Genomic DNA, 19518 nt, shown 5'->3' with positions numbered 1-19518 from the left:
GATTAGAAGCATGCCTTTTTTTCGGGTTATATGATGACCTGTCTGAGAATTGTCTGATTTGTTTGATTCAGTTTGTTGATTATACTGAATGTTCATTGTTTGGATTGATACGATACCTCTTGGTTATGTTTATAGCGTCTTGGTCAACGATACTACTTATTTACATTGGGTTGCTCTGATCGATGACCGTAGTGAGGTACCTAGCTTCTGATCTCTTTAGTGTAGAGAGCTTACACCGGTAATTATTACAGCACACCATAGCAAGAAGGCCGGGTCTTAATTTCAGGTCTTTATCGAAATTTCTATCTACCAGCTACACAATATCACCAATCTTAATATAGCAGCGTACATGGCGCACATCACATCATTAACAAGGCTGAAAAGGAGACAAAAGACCTGCATCACGCTCGAATCATATTTCAGATCGTCAATCATGACAACAACGCAAGCTCAGTCAAAGAAACAAAAATGGGATAGCTTGCTTATGTGCAGGAATTGTTCAACTAGATCATACCGATTCCATTTTCAAACTAGGGTTTAGGTTGCTCATCCCCCTTCGCCGAGGCACCGGGCTCTTCATTTGCGTTTTTGGCGTCGTCTAGCGTGATATCTCCGTCTCCGTCTGCATTTTCTTTGGTCGCAGTCTGGCCAGCATCATTGCCCTGCTGGCCGTTTTGCTCAGCGGAGTTGTTGTTGGCTCCTTCGTTCTCGAGTGTCATCTCGACTCCCTTGCCGTCTTGCAAGCCCATGTCTTCTACTCCTAGTATCCGGGGACCCCGAGCATGGGGAATGTCTTCCGAGGGATTTGTCTGTTGGGGTCCAGTATCTTCCATCGCCTCGTTTTCTATAACTGATGTTGTTGAGTGGGTAAGTACGGGCTCTGCGGCGCCGTCTGTTTCTTGCTGGAGGGAATGCTGCTGTGGTGCTGCTTCAGACATAGCGTCGTGATCTATCGATATGTCAGTGGATATTCAGCCTACAGGTTAAGAGCCGATATGGAAGAATGTACCTTCGGAAAGAGAAGCTCCACCTTCACCTTCAGCATCCGGAGAAGCAACATTACTCAACCAAGGAATGGGAGTGAGAAGAGCACCGCCCAAGGACTCGTCGCTGCCAAGGGCATGATCCGAAAACATCGGTCCACTCTCTGCGCCATTCAGAATACCATTCGACTGGTCTCCGCTTGCGTGCGTCTTAAGCGGGAAGATATCCGCACTGCTAGTGACCGACACAACGCGGTCAACCGCTCGCAAGTAGGCGGGAAGTGTCTTGTAGTGCTTGTTAGGGCGGATTATAAGCTCTGCGAGCCTTTGGATCGTATGTGGTGGCTTGGTGCTGAACAGCGATCTCAATGTCGATCTGGTGGAGTCTAGCAGCAACTGGAGGGGAGTAGGCAGATTTGGACCGGCGGATGACTGAGGCTGGGAGTTGGGAATGCGCTCGCCCGAGGGCTCTGTGAGCTGTGTGGATGTCTGGGAGTCTGCTGGGGTGGCATTCTCTTTATTGCTGCTTGTGGGTATCGAATTGGGCTCTTGCGGAAAGGAGGCGGATAGATTGGAGATTGGTTGTTGTTGAGAAATAGCTGCGGTGGATTCGGGAGGCACTTGAGGCATGGGGAAGACATTGTAAACAATCTATCCGATGTTCTAGTTAGAAATGAGAGGTCGAGAGCAACATGGAGGGTAGTCGCGCACATATTCTAATCGTTCGAGCAACGGTTCTACCATGCTAGGCCATTTCTCACTGAAATAGGACGTCAGTGCTTAGTCACGGGTGGGATAGCAATGCCTAGCATACAAATCCATTGAGCCGCCATTGGCGACCGTTTCCAGGGTTTCTTCATCTATCAGGGCAATATCAGTTAGCTCATTTACATAGCTCCGACAGATGCATCTGGAAGACGTGGCGGTGAACGAGGTGGGATGGAATGAAGATATGTGCACCGCATTCAGACCTCAGTGTTCGGGAAGCTGAATTGCAACTACACCGGTATGACATACCTAGAGACATCCTCCCGAATGCGAAAATCCAGGATTAAGGAGGTGAAGTTGATATCGGACGCGATACGATGCGAAACGATAATGCCGGAGCTTTCTTAGGCGCGCAGGCGGGGAGGCGGGTAACGACCGTGCCTTATTGGCCCGTGCAGACGCTTATCAATTGACTCACGTGACGGTTATCGGGCCAATTTTTTAGAGGCGGAGAAGAGGGGCTACTGATTCACTTTCTCCAGATTGTGTGGATTTGCGTCTTTCCGCGGCTCACACTTGCATTCTGTCCCCAAACCGAATTATCTTTATACCCTAACCCAGGATGTGGAACTCTCCTAAGGTGGGAATCCTCGGCGGAGGCCAATTGGGCCGCATGCTGGTCGAGTCCGCCAACCGATTGAACATTCAATGCAACGTGCTCGATGCGGAGAACTCCCCGGCCAAGCAGATCAGTAGCCACGATGGCCACGTTACCGGTTCTTTCAAGGAGCGCGAGGCCGTTCGGGAACTGGCCAAGACCTGCGACGTTGTGACGGCAGAGATTGAACATGTCGATACCTACGCCCTGGAGGAGATTGCCTCTCAGGTCAAGATTGAACCCAGCTGGCAAGCGATTCGGACGATCCAGAACAAGTTCAACCAGAAGGAGCACCTGCGGAAATATGGTATTCCCATGGCGGAGCATCGCGAGCTGGCCGAGAACACTCCCGAAGAATTGGCCAAGGTCGGCGAACAGCTTGGATATCCTATGATGTTGAAGTCGAAGACTATGGCTTACGACGGACGTGGTGAGTCATCCTTTGACAAGGTTCATATACACTGTTCCACGGCTAATATGTACGGTTGTGCTTAGGAAACTATCGTGTTAACTCTAAGGAGGATATCCCCGAGGCCCTTGAAGCGCTTAAGGACCGCCCATTGTATGCAGAGAAGTGGGCTTACTTCAAGATGGTTAGTACTCAACCTACATTGCCTAGGAGGGAATTGCTAAGTATACAATAGGAATTGGCCGTCATGGTCGTAAAGACCAAGGATGATGTCCTGTCATACCCTACCGTCGAGACCGTCCAAGAAGACTCGATATGCAAACTCGTCTATGCCCCCGCGCGCAACGTGTCCGACGCCATCAACCAGAAAGCCCAGGAGTTAGCACGTAAGGCCGTCGCAGCCTTCGACGGAAAGGGTGTTTTTGGTGTCGAAATGTTCCTCCTCGAAGACGACAGTCTGATCCTGTGCGAAATTGCTAGCCGCATTCACAACTCCGGTCACTACACCATTGAAGGTTGCCCCCTGTCTCAATTCGATACCCATATCCGCGCCATCCTCGATCTCCCCATCCCTCCTAAGAGCCTCGAGCTCCGTCAACCCTCCATCATGCTCAACATCATCGGCGGTGCCGCCCCCGACACACACCTCAAGGCCGCAGAGCATGCTCTCTCCATCCCCAACGCCAGCATCCATCTCTACAGCAAGGGCGCCGCCAAACCAGGCCGCAAGATGGGCCATATCACTGTCACCGCGCCGACCATGCACGAAGCCGAGACACACATCCAGCCCCTGATCGACGTGGTCGACGAGATCCGCTCCCAGCGCAGCGACATCAAGACCCAGCCCCAGAAGTCGGGCCCCTCGAAGCCTGCACCCTCCGTGGCCGTCATCATGGGCTCGGACAGCGATCTCAAGACCCTCGTTCCAGGACTCAAGCTCCTTAAAGAGTACTTCGGCATCGAACCCGCAGTCGACATCACCTCCGCTCACCGCACCCCGGAGTACATGGCCGAATACTCCGCCAGTGCCGCTGCCCGCGGTATCAAGGTTATCATCGCCGCTGCTGGCGGCGCCGCCCATCTCCCCGGTATGGCCGCCGCTCACACCGCTCTTCCTGTGATCGGTGTCCCAGTCAAGGGCAGCTCCTTGGATGGTGTCGACAGTCTGTACAGCATCGTGCAGATGCCCAGAGGTATGTCCAACCATGAACATCTCCAACCAATATTTCTCTACGAAAAAAACCACTAATACATATTTATAGGTGTCCCTGTCGCCACCGTCGGAATCAACAACAGCATTAACGCCGCTCTCCTGGCCGCCAGAATCCTGGGCTCCTTTGATCCAGCCATTCAGCGCAAGGTGGAGGCGTATGCTGAGCAGGCTAAGACCGAGAATCTCGACTTCAAGGGCACTAAGATGCGCGAACTCGGTTGGGAAAAGTACTTTGAGCAAATGTGAACAGGACTAGGAAGAGTTGGTTTAATAGAGGCTTAAAATAGATGTGCGACGTACTCATGAAATTTAAGTAGTTATGTCTTTTGGAAAACTAGTTTTATTGAAATTTTTTGTGACCTTCTTATCTGTTGAGTACTGCTCTTCTAGGGCTTATCATTATATACGGTGTAGTTAAAATATCTGATGTGTTAGTAGTGTACATCTACAGAATATAGAAAGCATAAGATATAGTAAGAGCAGATTAGACATTCAATTAACTAAGTAACTTCTGACAAGTCACAACCATAGAGCATTAAACGCATAAGAGAAAGTACATGACATGGCAGACTCAACCCATGATTACAAGTTACCGGTATCAAACCCAGAATCCACAATTCAACATAAGGGGGTAACAGGACCAGAACCAAAAATACAAACTGAGACTGGGATATCAAAAATATATAGACAGCATAAGATACATCTTAAGGAAGTCATAGATCAATCGTGTGTGAGGCTGACCTCTTAAGCAGTCTGGGGGTTGAAAGCATGTTGAGCTCCCGGGATGGTAGCGGTGACACCATCCTGGGTGGTCTTGTAGCCGCCATTTGAAGTGAAGGCTTTGTCGACCTGGTCGGAGAAGCCGTGAGCACCGTAGCCGTTTGCCTTGTGGACACCATTGGTGGCACCGTTAGTAACTCCACTTGTTCCTGTAACGGCAGCGGAGCCGTTCGTTGCCCCGATGGTGGTGGAACCGTTGGAAGTGCGTGCGCCGCTAGCTGCTGCGCTACCGTTGGTCACGTTGCCATCGGATATACGGCCTTGGGCGGTGGTGTGTGGCTTGCGGGTGATATCAGCCGGGGTTGGGATGTTGGAGGACTCAGGTGCATCGCCGATACTGAAGATGGGTGATTCCCAGCGTTCTCCCCTCTCCGCGAGCTCCTTATACTCAGTGGCCTTGCTGGAGATGCCACCAGGAAGCTTGATCTCGGGGAAGAGGGAATCGTGAAGCGTCGTTGCCGTCTGGACCTTAGTGTTAGATGCGCGCTGGGCGACAGCCTGTGCCTTTTGCTTGTTTTCTTCCATCTTGGCGCGCGCGGCATCCAGGTAGCGGGAGTAGATGTTAGGCGCGTTTGCGGGATCCTCGATGGCGGCTTCCTTTGCGCGCTTGACCTCGCTGTGGATCTCATAGGCAAAGGCATCTCCCCTAGAGAATGCATCGCGGATCTGCTGCTCGAGGACCCTCTGCAGAACGGGGCGAACAGTGCGGAAAAGCAATGGCTTGAAGATTGTGAACAGAGCCTTGTGCTTGGACTTCTTCAATTTGATGTTGAAGGAGTCGATCTTCACGGACACTTTGTCCAACTTGACGAAGTTCTGACGGTCTTCCCTTTGGGCATTGGAAGCTGCGATTTTGAAGCCGAAGCCATCGCCGCCCAAGAAGATATCCATAACTCCTTGATCCGTTATGGAAGGGAATCCTTGTTTCTTGTTGATGTAGTAACTGACATCTGCAAAATACAGTTAGCACGGGCTGTATTTGTACAAGTTGAGTCAGACTTACCTCGCAAGTCAGCCTGGATTCCAGAAACAGAAAGCATGATCTTATTGTCTCTCTTGCTGCTGATCTTCTTGCGTCCCCAGCGGAGGTAGTTGTCACTGCCGAACTCGACAACATTCGGCATCAAGTTATCACTCTCGACGACAAGGTTTTCCACGACCTAAAAGAGGTTATAAGCCGAACAGGGCTTCCTTCGACGGGGGTAAACTTACCACATCAGCCATGGGGTCTGACACCTCAATACGAGGGATAGGGACATAGCGGACATTTTCAAAAATGCCAGGCAAAATAACATCCCTAAGGTCCGTAAGAAGGTGCGGCTTGAAAGAAACGTTACCGCTTGAGTCCCGGCCGAGGTCAAGGAACAGTTTCTCAACCGCTTCTCCAAAGGCTTTGTTTTGGGGGTCCTGGGCGAACTGATCACCAATAAACTTGACTTCGTCAAGAATGCGGTCTGTATGGTCCCTGTAGCGTTCGCGCAACAAATAACGGCCATGGTCGGAGAGCTGATCATAATGACGGTCCCAGTCTTCCTGCATGACGTAGCCTTGTTCCTGGAGAGATTTCCTGTTTCTATTAGCGAAGCCTTATTAGATAATCTCCGTGCAAAGACATACCGAATGAATGTGTCCATGTTTTTGAACCATCCCTTGAGCTCAGGATCTCTGTCTGCATCTCGATAGATATTCTCCAGCGAGTCAAAGAGATCGTCTAAAGACGTGCTGTTCGCGAAACGCTCGATCAAAACCTGTGATAGAAAATCAGCAGCTGACGGAGTGATTGCGCTTTATAGAAACATACCCGTAGGTTCTTCTCCATTTTGCTGATCTTATCAGTGCCCCGAGTACCCTTAACAGTTCCAGCACCCTGTTGGGTTACATCCCTAGTAGTACTGCCATACTTCTCCGCGAGAGATAACAAGGTCTCGATCGCGCGTTGATCTAAATGAGGCTCATTAGCTTGTCATTTCGTCACCGAGCTTGATGCTCGTTTATTAGTCGAGGCAACTCACAGTCGGCACGACCCTGGATCTCAATGATCATCTTCTTCATGCGCCAGATAGCTTGCTCGCGGCGTTCCTTGGGCATCTTCTTCGACAGGTAGCCCTTTGTCTTGCCAGCGAGATCACGAGCACGAGACTTCTGCTCCTCAGGGATGTTCTCGGAAAGCTTTTCCTTGGTCTTTTCAGCACCTGCGGCAGCGCCAGTACGGCCATCAATTTCCACAGCAGAGTCCTGCCGCTGGTCACCAGTTGCAGCCTGAGCTGCGGTGTCGGTGACTTCGTTCGCTTGCTGCTCGGCCTTTCAATTGTCAATACGGCTCGCATTAATCTGAGCAAAGACCGAAACTTACAGTGGCCTTGTTCTTCCTGAAACGAGAAGTGAACTGCTCTTTATGCTTTGCATAGTCAGGCTTCTCATGCCAGGTGTTATCCTCGGCAGGCTGGTCAACCTGTGCTAGTTGTTCCTCTGACGGCCGGACCTGGTTGGCAGCTTTCTGCGACGCATCGCCAGCAATATCGCGGACAAGGATCCAGGCATCGTTCACTTGAAGTTGTTAATACCACAGCAGTCTGACAGGTTCAGACAATACATACAGAGCTTCCTAAACTCTCCATTGGTAATCAGGAGGTTTCCAAGGGTCTTCAAGCCCTCTAGAGCCTCCCTACCATCCTGCTGAGCCGATTCCCTACTCAAAGGGACATCTGGCTTCTCTCCAACATGTTCACCAGTGATGCTCTGGGCCTCCCAGATGAACTCTTGAATCAATTGGCCGTCATTCTTGCTAAGAATGAGGCGCTTCGCCTGCTCAATGACGTCGCGAACGTCTCCAATAAGAGCTCGTCCTTCTTCAGACAACTCTTTCGGTGGTGTTGAGAGAGCCTTGGACTTGAGCGCGCTGTTTAGAGCAACGTCGCATTGCTTGTTCTGCAGTACGATCATCCGTTAGCCGTCGGGGCGATGCCGATGGGGTCGTGCTATGTCGTCGTGTCTAAGACTCACCGATGGAAGCTTGCCATTTTTGAACGCTGTGAGACAGTGTCAGTGACCGGGCCAGAATGTGACTATATCTGCTGGATCTGAGCTGCTTTACCTTGATATATTCCATATAGCTGCAGCTTCTGATTGATATCCTGTCGATGGGTGATTAAAGTCAGCATGGAACTTTCATCCCCGGATAGGATGCGCCGTCTACCCACCTTGTCCCTCTGCTTCGTATCCATCGGGCGATTGACTAGCCGGGAAGACATGATGTAGGCGTTCTTGTCTCCCGGTATTCACGAGGTGGAGAGGCGTATTAATAACGTAAGAAAGACTAATGATTAAATATGAAAGGACTGCAGGGAGGCCTGAAACGTGTCACAGAAAAACGTAACGGTCAAGCACGGGGGGTTTGAGTCGAGAAGGATAGATTACAAGGGAGAATGGGGGTGTCGCGTTGCCTGGGGGGGTATCACTGGAATGAAAGACGCAAACGGATTAGATTAGGGTTTCGTGAGGTGTTCTGACTGGAATGCAACGCAATTGGGGATAAATTACAACAAGAATTGGATTACGAGAAAATCCAAAAGGAACCGGGTGGGAAATGGATTAAATATCAATCATGGAAGCAGGTCACAAGGGGGGAAGATTTCACAAGCAAGAAAGAAAGACCTTCAGGCAGAATTGTAACAATTGACGTCACGGTGTCGTGGCTTCTGGACTTATCGAATTTTATTTTGATTCTGTTCGATTTTTACAGGTACGGATTTGCTACCTTAGAAAAGCCCCCTAAAATCCTTCCAGTCCTTGGAAATGCTTTCGATGCCTGGTCCCTGAGGCCATCTCGGTTCTTCCCCCTTTGAGTGCTTAACATAGTAAGGAAAACCGATGGATGAGGTCATCCGGTGATGACGAAGAACTGCAATGGTTTTGAACCCCCTTGCAATATCAAGAAAAGAACGAGACGATCATCGAACCTTAACACTACCGGTCGAGTAGCGATCAGCGCCATGAGGTTCATAAGTATGTACGATGCGGTAACGATGGAGTCAACCGGGGCCCTATCATCGACGTTGGGTCTCGAGCTAAAACTCGACTTCAACCTTTAATCATCCTCATGGGTGCCAAGAACCGATGGCCGCAGGGCTGGACCTGGAGAGGGAACCCGACGTGGCCAGACACTTCCATCGATAGGGGATCATATCTTGTTTTCCATGCTGCGCGATGATTCTCCGACCACGAGCGGGCTACTGACTCGTAATTGTGGCTCTTTGATCGCAATTGCACATGCACCAGATGTTCCAAAGAGGGCATCCTGGAAGAGTAAGTAAATACTCGTTAGTACTAAATACTAAGTGGTATATACTTAAGAGTCGTAGTCGTGATTCGAATGCAGTCCCTTGGACGCTCTCCACTTGGAACCGCGGCAACGCATCACAATGACGTCACCACCAGGAGCTCGATTCCAATTCATTTTCAACAACAAATTTCTACTGAGTTGCCTGATAACCCTTGGTTGAGGCATTATTATTATTATTACCTAATTAGTCTTTCTTTTGTTCCTTCTCTTCCTTACTCATTTAGGTACACTCCCTTAGGGATGAACATGGATCCTCAGAGGTTACTAATCTATATACACAAAGTAGACCTAGAGCTGCTATAGAGCTTATGGTTCGGATGTGGGCCTAAGGCTCTGATCCCAGGCTTAGCGCCCTGTATGTTCAACATTTAAGCCCCAACTGTGGGGGAGATAAGACACAGGTACCAAATACCAAGTAAAGATTGAATCTCCATAATTTAGATAGCCACTTGAGCAGCCCTATCTGAAGAAGATCAAAGGCTAACTTTAAGGAAACAAGCCATAATAGGAAGGTGAGCACCAAAAATATACGCAGGGAGCCAAACCGATAGTATGTCAAGCCTTTACTACTATGTAAAGCATCCATGATCTTTGTGTGGAGTACATCGGTTTGGTCCCGTGGTGGGATTATTGAAGACCATGCACCTAAGCCCTGTACAGAAGAGTAGGTATTGGTTGATTGATTGGGAATATGAGAGCACACACACCCGCATACATGCAAGAGGTATAGATAAAGCAAAAAATGGCGGGATGGAGTGCAGGAGGTGAGGGATTCATGGAGCCCGGAGAAGACTATACGCTTCGCAGATCCTTGATGTTGCCACATACCGCAACAGTAGAACCCCTGATTCTTTAATTCCCTGCAGGAGCCCCTGACACGCATGGTGAAGTTTACTCACGAGGATCTGCTGAGTTTAACCTGCTACACCGCGATCATTCGCACCGTACAGTGACTAAGTCTCTTGAAAAAAATGGACAAGGATGAAAGAGGAGGATAAGGATCAACATGTCAATCAGGGTTTGTAAACTGGACTCAACAAGCCAGATTGTCAGGGACGCAGGGCTTTCAGGTTAAGCAAAGAGTTCAACACGATAAATCGAAGGTAGGAAATCATGATTGCGAAGCCTTGCCACCAAAACTAGGAAGCCAAATGAGTAAACTGACAAAGAGCAAAGATAGGGGAAGGGGAAACTTTGGTTGGTCCTTCACCGGGCATTATGATTATAATGTCCTAGAGTAAGGTCAGAATACACAGACCCCGCGCCAGGTACAATCGTACATGGGCCAGCCATGTAGGCACCAGGTCCCGGGAGATAAGCAACAGAAGTATCCATCAGTTGTTTCCAAACAGATACTGAGTCCTGTTGAAAACTTTCGAGAAGGTCGTTGAGTTCCCACTTCATCGCACCAAATTGCAGCAGCTTCTGGATGTGATCTAGGCACTCAATAGCACGACCATGGCAGTTGACAGTATTACAGGCCTCCAACATAGGCGGTTTTGTAATGTCATGGAATACGGAGGGAAGCACGGGCACGGAAGGGCTTAGGGCGAGTTCGTAATTTTGCTGTAGGATATCCACAAGTCGCCGGCTAACCTGATATATTCGTCGGATATCAAGGGAGGTCATTAAAGGTAACCAGTTTCGTGTTCCCAGAATGTGGTGAAGTTCCGCGGCGTACTGTATGCAGCGATCGAAAAGTAAAACCTTTCCGTAATCACATAATTTGGAGTAATCCTGCGAGGGTGAAAGAATCATAATCGTGGTATACAGCAGCTCCGATCTGTAGAGAACCGGAAAATAGTTCGGTACATTCTTAGGTGTATTATCGAACCAATCCCGAGCTCTTGAGCACAGTACCCACGCCGACTCCAAGGACAAGCCATCTGTATTGAAATACCTTGTCTGATAAGCCGAGGATAGGATCTCTCTAATTTCGACTATTTTCCACGCAGGCTTCGAGCTGTGTAAGAAGATATGACTCTTTCCTGTCATCGCAGACCCAGATGCAGATGGCAGGGCGACATTTATGGAATCATCCGAGAATGAGAAAGTTCTTTCTAAAGCAGTGCTCACACTCCTTCACCGAAAAGTCAACTATTTGAAGGTCATCGAGGGTATTGAAGAACGAACCTGTCCATGCAGTAAACGCAGTGGAACACACGCCGGCGCATATCCAACTGTTCATCGGCCGACTGAACCTCCGAAGGGGGATCCTGGTGTAGGCCTAAATCCACCAAAGCCCTGGCGGCCATTCCTACGAGGTACCACACACGAAAATGTTTAGGGTCAAAGAGGGAATACTGGGCAAGCAGTAGGATGGCCTGAATGCCCACTATAGATCCAGGGCGGAGAACATCCTCGGCAAACGGCAAAGCTCCCGAAATCAAAGATAAAGCTCTCTGATGGCTACTATCCCCGCTTTGGTGAGATATAGATGCAGAAGCTATTGCTAGCACCAAACGAAGAAACCAATGGTCACTAGGCTTGGCAAAGCGACCTCCAGCCTGGTAAACAGTATCCACGGAGGTCCAGAAATTTGTCTCGCTGAAGAAAGGCATTTGAGTGAACAAATTATCAAAGTAGTGTTGCAGAAGCGGTGTAATCTCATGACGTGCGGGCAGTGACTGTGAAGACGATCTCGGGATAGGCTCGACGAGAGAGAGTGATAGGAGTAGATTTGCAAATGAAGTATCGGATTGGATTCCATGGAAGTCTCTGGAGGTGGCGTTCACAGATCTAGTCATGCTGTCAGCGAATACATTTACCGGGGACCCGGGCCACAGACAGAAAGCCAAAGTCTCCAACTAGGTCGTCAATATCAGATATTTCTTTTCGGTGAGCCTGACCGACAGTGCCTGCAGACGACATCGATGTTATTGAGCTCTCCCGGACGAAGCCGGTTCCATCAATGGATAATGACTCTTTATGGCGACGGAGGTCTGCGATTTGCCTTTCGAGTCTTTCGCAGTAACCTTCCAAAGAAGCAACATAACTCCTCTCTTTCCCTCTAGCGAATTCATCACTCGCACCCGAACAAGTACTTGCCTTCCCTACACGTTCACATGCGGAGCAAGCAGGCAGCTTCCCATCACATTTAACTTTGGCTGTCCGACATCTTGAACATGCGGCCACTGGCCGACTGACTTTGAGCAGTGGCTTATCCAGAAAAGAAGCACTAGACGTCATATTGGTACATATTATCTAAATGTGTTAGCCATGTCTAACACACGAGCAAGATGATCTCAATATGTGCGCGCTTTGGACCTGGCGTGGGTACAGGTGGAAGATGGTTTTACCTACATATATCAAAAGCTAAGGACGTCGCAAACAGAGAAAAATCCATACACGGGAGGGTATATCATAAGTTATCTTTTATAAATAGATAAGCACAACCGAATCTGCCATATGAAGATATCAGTCAAAACGTCCGAAACAAGGGGGGTATAGAGAATGTAGGCTAGACACAGCCTATCTGATGGGGAGGGGAGCCACTGACAAGATCAATCAAACTAGCAAGTCGGGGCTAGCTCTAGGTTTTAGATTGTCAAGTCAAATGCTTCTTAAGGTTAATGGTGCATGCTCTGAGAGAAGGGGGGTCAATTGGGGGGAGCCTCAGGCGCATCCGTAAGGCGGGTATTGTGGCTAACTGAAAATAACGTAAGGAGCAGTCACGTAATTGATGCCAACTCCTAATACAATACGGAGTAAAGCAAGTATTACTGTACAGACTTCTGAAGGGCACTTGGACCTTGGACGGTAAGATAACAGTAAGAGGGTACAGTCAAGAGGCGATCAGGCAATTCCACTATCATTGGCAGGAAGTTCTCAGATCCTCCCCCCCCTCCAATTTCCACCCCACCTTTACTCTTGTGTGCCCCCCCACCGGGACCAAGCATCAAAAATCCACTTCTCAGCTTCATTCAACATGCCTCCCCCTACCAAGCATACCAAATTGCAAGGGAAAAATATGCAGGTACTACACTCTACAAGATTTCAGACTCAACGTCTTTTGCACACTCTGTTTATATAAAATCACGCATTTCTTCTGATTACCTTACATATCAAGAAGTCTAGGAATTGGTAATATCGTAAATCTATGACCGTTGTAATAATGATACTACAATCAAATGTGTAACCATTACCAGCAATCATGAGATTGTAACGGATACCGAGTTTGCCATCTCAAGGCTCATAGAAGATAAAAGACCCTCCGACGAGTATCAGTTTACCAGCTTCATGTTTTATGGATTTGGCTGAATGTGTTCGCTGCCAGTAAGACAAAGATGATACTGTAAGCATTCCTCGTGACCAGTGTCCCTCCGTTTTTCTTTTTCTTTTCTTTCTCTTTTTCTTTTCTCCCTCTCTCTCTTTTTCTTTTTCTTTTTTGTCTTATTCCTTACTGGTCATTCTCGCGTTCCGTAGTCCGTCCTTCGATCATTTAGCGCGTTTGTCGATCCGAGCGGGACTGGACCGAGGTTTCGCCTCTCAGTCCACTACCTCCTAGCCTCCTATTAACTGGCATTTTTGGATTTAAAACTGAATGGACTCGACAGATCAGAACGAGAGCTAGCCATAGGAACGACTTCTGAACCTTCGGTCCCTCCGAATCTCCCATGCTCTTCTAGTGATACTTGTCGCGGATGCCCCCTCGCAGCTAGGCCACTTCGGAACGGATCCTGAATATGTCGAAAGCCTTGTTATCCCCGACCTTTTGCCATTGTTTCACAAACCTTCGCACTTCGGGATTGGTCTGAATTGCCTTGTTGCGTGCACAGACTTGATCTCATGTGATCGCATGGAATGTTGGCTTCGATCGTCACTACTCAATAGCAAGCAACCTCTGATCAGCCGAGTTGGGGACTGTTCGGACCGTTACCAACCATGGCGACACAGCTTAACCCATCCTATACAAAGCCGCAGTTCACAAATCCCTGGAGGAGTCCCTCATCAAAGACGTCTAGTCAATCGGATGAAATACCTGATGGGCGCATTGCACACACATTGACTGCCTGTACTAGATGCAGACAAGTATGTTTTAATCGGTTTCTCTCCTTCTTATCTCTAAGGTAGGGACAGTCAGACTGAGACCAACGCAGCGCAAATCTAGATGTGATCCCGGGATACCGCGATGCTCCCCCTGTGAACGCAGCAATGCAAAATGTGTGTACTTCGATTCCGCCCGAAAGTGTACCATACCAAGGACATACATCGTTTCGCTACGTGAGAAAGCCCGTATGTTGGAAAGGGAGCTGGAAGAGGCCGAGAAGGAATTCCAGCATGCAGCCGATGCAGAATTAATGGTTCGCGGGGCTGGTCGCATTCGGTTTAAGGAAAATGACGATCCAAGATTTTTAGGACCGTCGAGTGGCATTGCGATTACTCGCTTAGTTATGGAGATGGCCAAACAAAATACAGACTCAAAGAGCATCAAGGATGTTGTACCCGAATTAACGGCACACGAAATAAAGCAAGCGTTCGAGCAGGAAAGCTCGAAGCCAACATCAAAAGTTTATCCCATCATTAGCTCAAACCCGCAGCCGAGCCTCCCAGCGAAGCATGTCACCTACAGACTTATTGATGTATTTGTGGTCAAAGGTATCCCATTGCCCGTCAAATTTATTGTTGGCCTTCCCTACTTATCTTCCCATCTAAACTGCTTGTTGCGTGCTGACATCTCGCTAGCACAAGCGATGCTCCCAACACTGCACGAGCCTACATTTCGCCAGGATGTCGAAGATGTTTTCAACGGTTCTAACGATCCGTGCAAGAATTTCCAACTACGAATGGTGATTGCTATCAGTATGCAAAAGATGAGTACTGATTATGCAGGATTAGCCGACGGCTATTACCTTGCTGCGTTACCCTTTCTAGAAGCCTCTCTGAGGCGGATGGACCTCAGAGCTTTGCAGTGTCTAGTTTTGATCGGCCAATATTCTTTGCTAACCCCGACAAGAACCGCCGCGTACTGGGTCGTTGGGATAGCCGTCAAATTATGCCAAGATCTGGGTCTCACTGATGAAGCCACAATCACTAAGTCGCCCAGCGGCGAACTGTTCAATCCCTTGGAAATAGAAATGCGGAGGAGGCTCTTTTGGATCGTCACCTCCATGGAATTTGGGCTATCTCATAGTCTTGGACGGCCCAGTTGCTATTCTGTCAACCACGACCATATCCGTGTCAAGTTCTTCGAACTGATAGATGACAAGTTCATTACACCAGACGGAATCCTTCCGGGAGGGAAACCAATACTACCTAAGTGTATCGCGATACACTTCTTCAAGATGCGACTACTACAGCTGGAGATAAGACGAACTCTCTATCTCAATAAGCGCGATGCTCCTGTTGACGATCAAGACCCATGGTTTCAGCAAATGCTCAATAAACTTGATTATTGGGTAGCCTCTTGTCCAAAAAAACACGGAGGAAGTGGCTTGAGTGAGAAGTGGTAAGAATACTAGCCTGAGTAATTTCTCGATTGTCTGTTTACCATATTACAGGTTTCATGGCAGACGGAATACTATGATTGTTTTCATGTTTCGCCCCTCCCCTCAGGTACCGGAGCCTTCTGTTAGCGCTGCGCAGAAATGCTACGAGGCTTCCGTCTTCAATGTGGCAATGCAACGAGAGCAAATTGCGAACCAATCGGTCGATCTAACCTGGATCTTCACTCAATCCCTTTTTATGGCGCTGAACACTATCCTTTGGTCTCTGTCATACCCTGAGATTCGAAGGGAGCATCCCGTAGATGAAGTTAAGCGCCACCTTGACGTAGCGTTAGAGGCCATCGTGGTTGCTGCAGAGAGATGGCCCGGCGTTGCATCGGCGTTACTCCTATATAAGAGCTTAGTCGCGGCATGTCTCAAAGCATACAACACTGACGAATCATTTGTCGTTCAATCTCCGTCCAATCATACAACACCAGCATCGTCGCAGGAAGTTGCAACACCACCATCCATGTCAAGTCCTGCAAGCACCACAATGTCAATCCCTTCCCGGAATATCCGGGGTATGAATGCCTCAGTCCCTGACAGTTTGTCTTCGGGCACGTTGTCAAGAGGGCATTCTGCAGATCCGACGTTCCCATTCTCAACCACGTCGCCTCCTTCGGAACCAATAAAAGTGGCTCCGTATCCGCTGTGGGATCCTCAAGTGCAGCCGCAAGAGCTGACTTCCTCAAGTGTAACCCCGACCCCATATACCACCTCATCGTTCGATCCTACGATTGTCGCTTGCTCTGACGGACGGTTTGATCCAACCACGCCCTATAACCAGTTTCCTTCCATTGTGCCTGGTTTGCAAGGCTGGGATCCTGATTTTACCCTTGCCTCTACGACGGCAAGCCACCTTGCGTATGTGGAAGCGACTGTTGATCCGATGAACTGGATGGACTCTATTGGTAATCAGTACTCGCAATATTTCAATGGGGCATACCCTATCCCATCGTGGCGCGAGCGGACGCTCAGCCAACAAGACCAGATTGAGCTGATGACGAAGTTGGAAGAGAACATTCCTGATGTTTCTGCCCAACTTGTGCGGGAATCTGCAACGTTTTACCAGTCCTAATAAGTTGGGGAAGCATTGGCAACTAAGTTACAATATGTTTACTACTGCGAGAGTCGTCGAGACTCGTCGTGGTTCTTCTCGTGCAGCGACCTTTGTTTTGATACATGAATCTAGATATACCCATGGGCGATTATTCAAAAAAGGGATTACGAGATACGGTTGGTTGGTGTTTGGTGCTAGTTTTTGGCTTTGATTTAGTCTCACGGGTGATATACTGTACGGATAGGGAGGAACTACGGTCTACAGAACCACTTTTCGATGTTGCTTCCTAGACCTCAAGTCTGTTCAATATTTCCTCAACATGGGTTGAAGCTATCATGGCATGCTCAGGCCAAAATAATTCATCGTAATAACACTATGGAGTACGGATAGAGGAGGCGAATTGGTGAAAGGTGGATCACCAACGGTACTAAAGCAGTGGCTGGGGTTTCAAGAGGCTGTGACGGCCTTCGTTTTTTAGAACCGGAAATACTCATAGTCTCTCGGTTTTTTTTTTTTTTTTTTCTTGATATTCTTTTCCTTTGTTTCTTATCCTTCAGAATAAGATATTAAGTGTTAAAGGGAATTAAAACTAAAGTTGAGAAGGTGAATGGCATCAAAAGTAATCCTGGAACATTGTACTAACAAGAAAATCCTTATTGGATGCAATTCGCTGCTAACTTCCTTAGCGGTTAATAGTAAAATCCAATTGAATCCAGAAAATATTGAAAGGTCGAAATCGTATTGACAGGTATTGTAAGTTACAAGCCTTGAAAAAGGACTTGGTCACGTGCACTTCCGGTCTCTTGCCGTCATCCAACATCTCAAAGCCGTCCGTTTCTCTTCCAGTGCGGACCAAAGGGCCATCGCTCACTCCACCATCGCCGAGTTTCGCCTTCCACTCTTTTATATTGCTCATCGAAACGCTTGCTCGACAACATTCTGGTAGCGCTCAGAATCAGATCATTGGAATGTGTGCATATTAGACGGCTGTGGAACGTCCTGCTCGCCCGCCTGAGCGACCCTCGACCGGAGTGATTTCAGCCCCCCCTCATAGCCTAGATCTGCTTTGGTCTGCCCTTGAGTTGAGAGTCTGTGATATAGACCTCCTCTTGAGGCCGCAGGACTTAGGGCTGTTCAGGCTCTGATCAATCTCCTTTCTCCGAACCTTCACCCGGGACCCCATGTCCGATCGCGCCTCCTCGGCGTCATTCCGGTTAGGGCCTCCTTCGCCATCCTCTCCCGCCGCTGGGTCTCTAAAATCGAACCACCCTTCTTATACCTCAACCGAACACACTCCACAGACCCCGACATCTCCTCCGTTGATGTCGGTAAGCGCTCAGAACTATGCCTCCAATTTCACATCCTCGCAAACGTCACCTGGCCAGGCAACGTCACAACCTGCAAACCTCTCCTCGCCACCTTCTTCCGTGCCGATGTCTACTCAAGCCTCACAGCAACCAACAGTAGGTACAACAAATTCGTTTCCGACACCGGCTAGCAGTGTGAACGGTCACTTCACGGGGGCAACGCCCGTCGATGATAGCGAACAGACAGAAAAATCATTTGGGCCGGAAATGGGGGCGACATCCACAGCAGATATGAATGCGCCCATTCAACAGACAGAACACAGACGGACAGATCATGATCGGCAGTCGGAAGGACCAAGTGCGCAAACCGGAGTCCGCGATTTCGGGATCACGGGCGATCAGAATATGTTGAACCATGGCGATGCCATGGATATCGACAAGGGAACGGCGGATTTATCTAACTATGAATCAAGTCTAGAATCTCTGCAAAAGGAGTTTACATCGGCCTTCCATCTTTGCAAAAGCTGTAAGAGCTCCCCAATACCAATCCTTGGTGCGGCTGTTGCCGTTTTCATAATGCACTCTGGTCCATCATTTCTTGGATTGAGATATGTTAACACTGTGCTATGAAATCTACAGCCCATATTGCGACTGGTCCGGACCCGTCGTATGATCTTGTTTCCTTGTACGGGCTTGGTCCGGTTGCGAAATCGGTTGCAAGGATGGATCCGGTAACTGGGGAGAAGATCAACAGACTACGAAAGTCCTACGAAGGCAAACTGAAAGGCCTTGGTTTAGCTGGGAGAAACAAACCTGTGAAGCATGAACCCGGTATGGCTGGTGGGTTGAGGCAAATGACGATGTGGCCGGAAGAAGAGTGGCAAAACCAGAAGGTGTTCGGGAAAGAGATCAAGGTTGCTGATATGGATTCAGCGTTGCATAACCTTCAGATGAGAGCCATGAAAATGGAGCCGGGCACAGTTACGAACAATGATTACTGGGAAGACATCCTTGGTCACGAAAAACAGTCGAAACATGCCGGAAGTGGGGATGGTAGCAAAAAGGCTGCGACACCTTCCAATGGCGTACGAGTGCCCAGTCAAGCAAATGGGACACCCAACGCAGCTGAGCCGGAGCGGTCTCGGCCCAGTCGGGGACGCAAGAGGCATTACGATGATAATAGCTTTGTTGGCTACGGCGAAGGCTACGCAGATGACGACGATGATGGCGCATTCTATTCCAATAGCGAAGGGATTAGCAAGAAGAAACGGAAGAAGGTATAGCGTTTGATTCTACAATGTTTTGCCTTGACTAACGCTGGATTGAAGGATCATGTGTCGAAGATATCAACTCCTCTGCCCGAAAGAGGTGGAAGTTACGGGGTCGGTATGTATGGCATTGGGGCCAGGTAACCGATGCAAATTTGGCAGACCAAAAGCAAATTGCGCTTTGCCCTTTTTTTCTTCCCTTTTTTTTTTCTTTTTCTTTTTAGTATCCTTGCCGTCCCTTTCCCCCTTATTCCACATCTCTACGTGCATAGGTTTCAGGCTCAAAAATGAGGACTAGGCTT

At 48.7% G+C, this 19518-nt stretch overlaps 6 protein-coding genes across 6 annotated transcripts; 3 read left to right on the top strand and 3 right to left on the bottom strand.

Moving 5' to 3' along the window:
• Nucleotides 1–530: 530 nt before the first annotated feature.
• On the bottom strand, nt 531–1613 carry F9C07_11129 (uncharacterized protein; the record flags this gene model as incomplete). The annotated part of the gene is made up of 2 exons (XM_041284487.2): nt 531–949; nt 1010–1613. 2 exons carry the CDS (start codon nt 1611–1613, stop codon nt 531–533), a joined length of 1023 nt encoding a protein of 340 aa, XP_041140045.2.
• A 700-nt stretch (nt 1614–2313) lies between these two features.
• On the top strand, nt 2314–4217 carry F9C07_11128 (phosphoribosyl-aminoimidazole carboxylase; the record flags this gene model as incomplete). Its single annotated transcript, XM_041289160.1, has 4 exons — nt 2314–2779; nt 2845–2942; nt 2994–3951; nt 4021–4217. 4 exons carry the CDS (start codon nt 2314–2316, stop codon nt 4215–4217), a joined length of 1719 nt encoding a protein of 572 aa, XP_041140046.1.
• A 403-nt stretch (nt 4218–4620) lies between these two features.
• Nucleotides 4621–8294, bottom strand: F9C07_11127 (uncharacterized protein). Its single transcript, XM_071507554.1, has 11 exons — nt 7952–8294; nt 7846–7885; nt 7755–7780; nt 7349–7679; nt 7105–7298; nt 6764–7052; nt 6553–6692; nt 6369–6499; nt 5964–6318; nt 5755–5911; nt 4621–5701 (listed from the first exon to the last, which is right to left on the bottom strand). Exons 1-11 carry the CDS (start codon nt 8000–8002, stop codon nt 4716–4718), a joined length of 2700 nt encoding a protein of 899 aa, XP_071366065.1. The 5' UTR covers nt 8003–8294; the 3' UTR covers nt 4621–4715.
• A 1843-nt stretch (nt 8295–10137) lies between these two features.
• Nucleotides 10138–12645, bottom strand: F9C07_1153812 (putative C6 transcription factor). Its single transcript, XM_071507639.1, has 5 exons — nt 12593–12645; nt 12397–12494; nt 11882–12297; nt 11227–11832; nt 10138–11173 (listed from the first exon to the last, which is right to left on the bottom strand). Exons 3-5 carry the CDS (start codon nt 12280–12282, stop codon nt 10300–10302), a joined length of 1881 nt encoding a protein of 626 aa, XP_071366064.1. The 5' UTR covers nt 12283–12297; nt 12397–12494; nt 12593–12645; the 3' UTR covers nt 10138–10299.
• A 702-nt stretch (nt 12646–13347) lies between these two features.
• F9C07_2280149 (fungal-specific transcription factor domain-containing protein) lies at nt 13348–17163 on the top strand. The gene is made up of 3 exons (XM_041289181.2): nt 13348–14124; nt 14193–15541; nt 15594–17163. The coding sequence occupies exons 1-3, from the start codon at nt 13978–13980 to the stop codon at nt 16657–16659; spliced, it is 2562 nt and encodes an 853-aa protein (XP_041140049.1). The 5' UTR covers nt 13348–13977; the 3' UTR covers nt 16660–17163.
• A 277-nt stretch (nt 17164–17440) lies between these two features.
• Nucleotides 17441–19416, top strand: F9C07_2141934 (rox3 family protein). The gene is made up of 3 exons (XM_041289182.2): nt 17441–18474; nt 18588–19225; nt 19277–19416. Exons 1-3 carry the CDS (start codon nt 17823–17825, stop codon nt 19358–19360), a joined length of 1374 nt encoding a protein of 457 aa, XP_041140050.1. The 5' UTR covers nt 17441–17822; the 3' UTR covers nt 19361–19416.
• The last annotated feature ends 102 nt before the right edge of the window (nt 19417–19518 follow it).

Source organism: Aspergillus flavus, chromosome 1 (genome assembly GCF_009017415.1).
Source record: "Aspergillus flavus chromosome 1, complete sequence".
In the NCBI taxonomy this organism is placed as follows: domain Eukaryota; kingdom Fungi; phylum Ascomycota; class Eurotiomycetes; order Eurotiales; family Aspergillaceae; genus Aspergillus; species Aspergillus flavus.
The sequence above is the reverse complement of the archived record's forward strand: the minus strand, read 5'-3'. Positions and strand labels throughout refer to the sequence as shown.

Bases quoted from the DNA above. Each gene is read 5' to 3' on its own strand.
- F9C07_11127 (XM_071507554.1), bottom strand. From the start codon at position 8,002: ATGTCTTCCCGGCTAGTCAATCGCCCGATGGATACGAAGCAGAGGGAC. The intron at 7,781-7,845 runs GTAAAGCAGCTC...ACTGTCTCACAG, and splicing joins GCTATATGGAATATATCAAG to CGTTCAAAAATGGCAAGCTT. The intron at 6,319-6,368 runs GTATGTCTTTGC...TAATAGAAACAG, and splicing joins AACATGGACACATTCATTCG to GAAATCTCTCCAGGAACAAG.
- F9C07_1153812 (XM_071507639.1), bottom strand. From the start codon at position 12,282: ATGACGTCTAGTGCTTCTTTTCTGGATAAGCCACTGCTCAAAGTCAGT. The intron at 11,833-11,881 runs GTCTGTGGCCCG...CAGCATGACTAG, and splicing joins GTTGGAGACTTTGGCTTTCT to ATCTGTGAACGCCACCTCCA. The intron at 11,174-11,226 runs GTTCGTTCTTCA...TTTTCGGTGAAG, and splicing joins TGCGTTTACTGCATGGACAG to GAGTGTGAGCACTGCTTTAG.
- F9C07_2280149 (XM_041289181.2), top strand. From the start codon at position 13,978: ATGGCGACACAGCTTAACCCATCCTATACAAAGCCGCAGTTCACAAAT. The intron at 14,125-14,192 runs GTATGTTTTAAT...AGACCAACGCAG, and splicing joins CCTGTACTAGATGCAGACAA to CGCAAATCTAGATGTGATCC. The intron at 15,542-15,593 runs GTAAGAATACTA...ACCATATTACAG, and splicing joins AGTGGCTTGAGTGAGAAGTG to GTTTCATGGCAGACGGAATA.
- F9C07_2141934 (XM_041289182.2), top strand. From the start codon at position 17,823: ATGTCCGATCGCGCCTCCTCGGCGTCATTCCGGTTAGGGCCTCCTTCG. The intron at 18,475-18,587 runs GTAAGAGCTCCC...TGAAATCTACAG, and splicing joins CTTCCATCTTTGCAAAAGCT to CCCATATTGCGACTGGTCCG. The intron at 19,226-19,276 runs GTATAGCGTTTG...GCTGGATTGAAG, and splicing joins GCAAGAAGAAACGGAAGAAG to GATCATGTGTCGAAGATATC.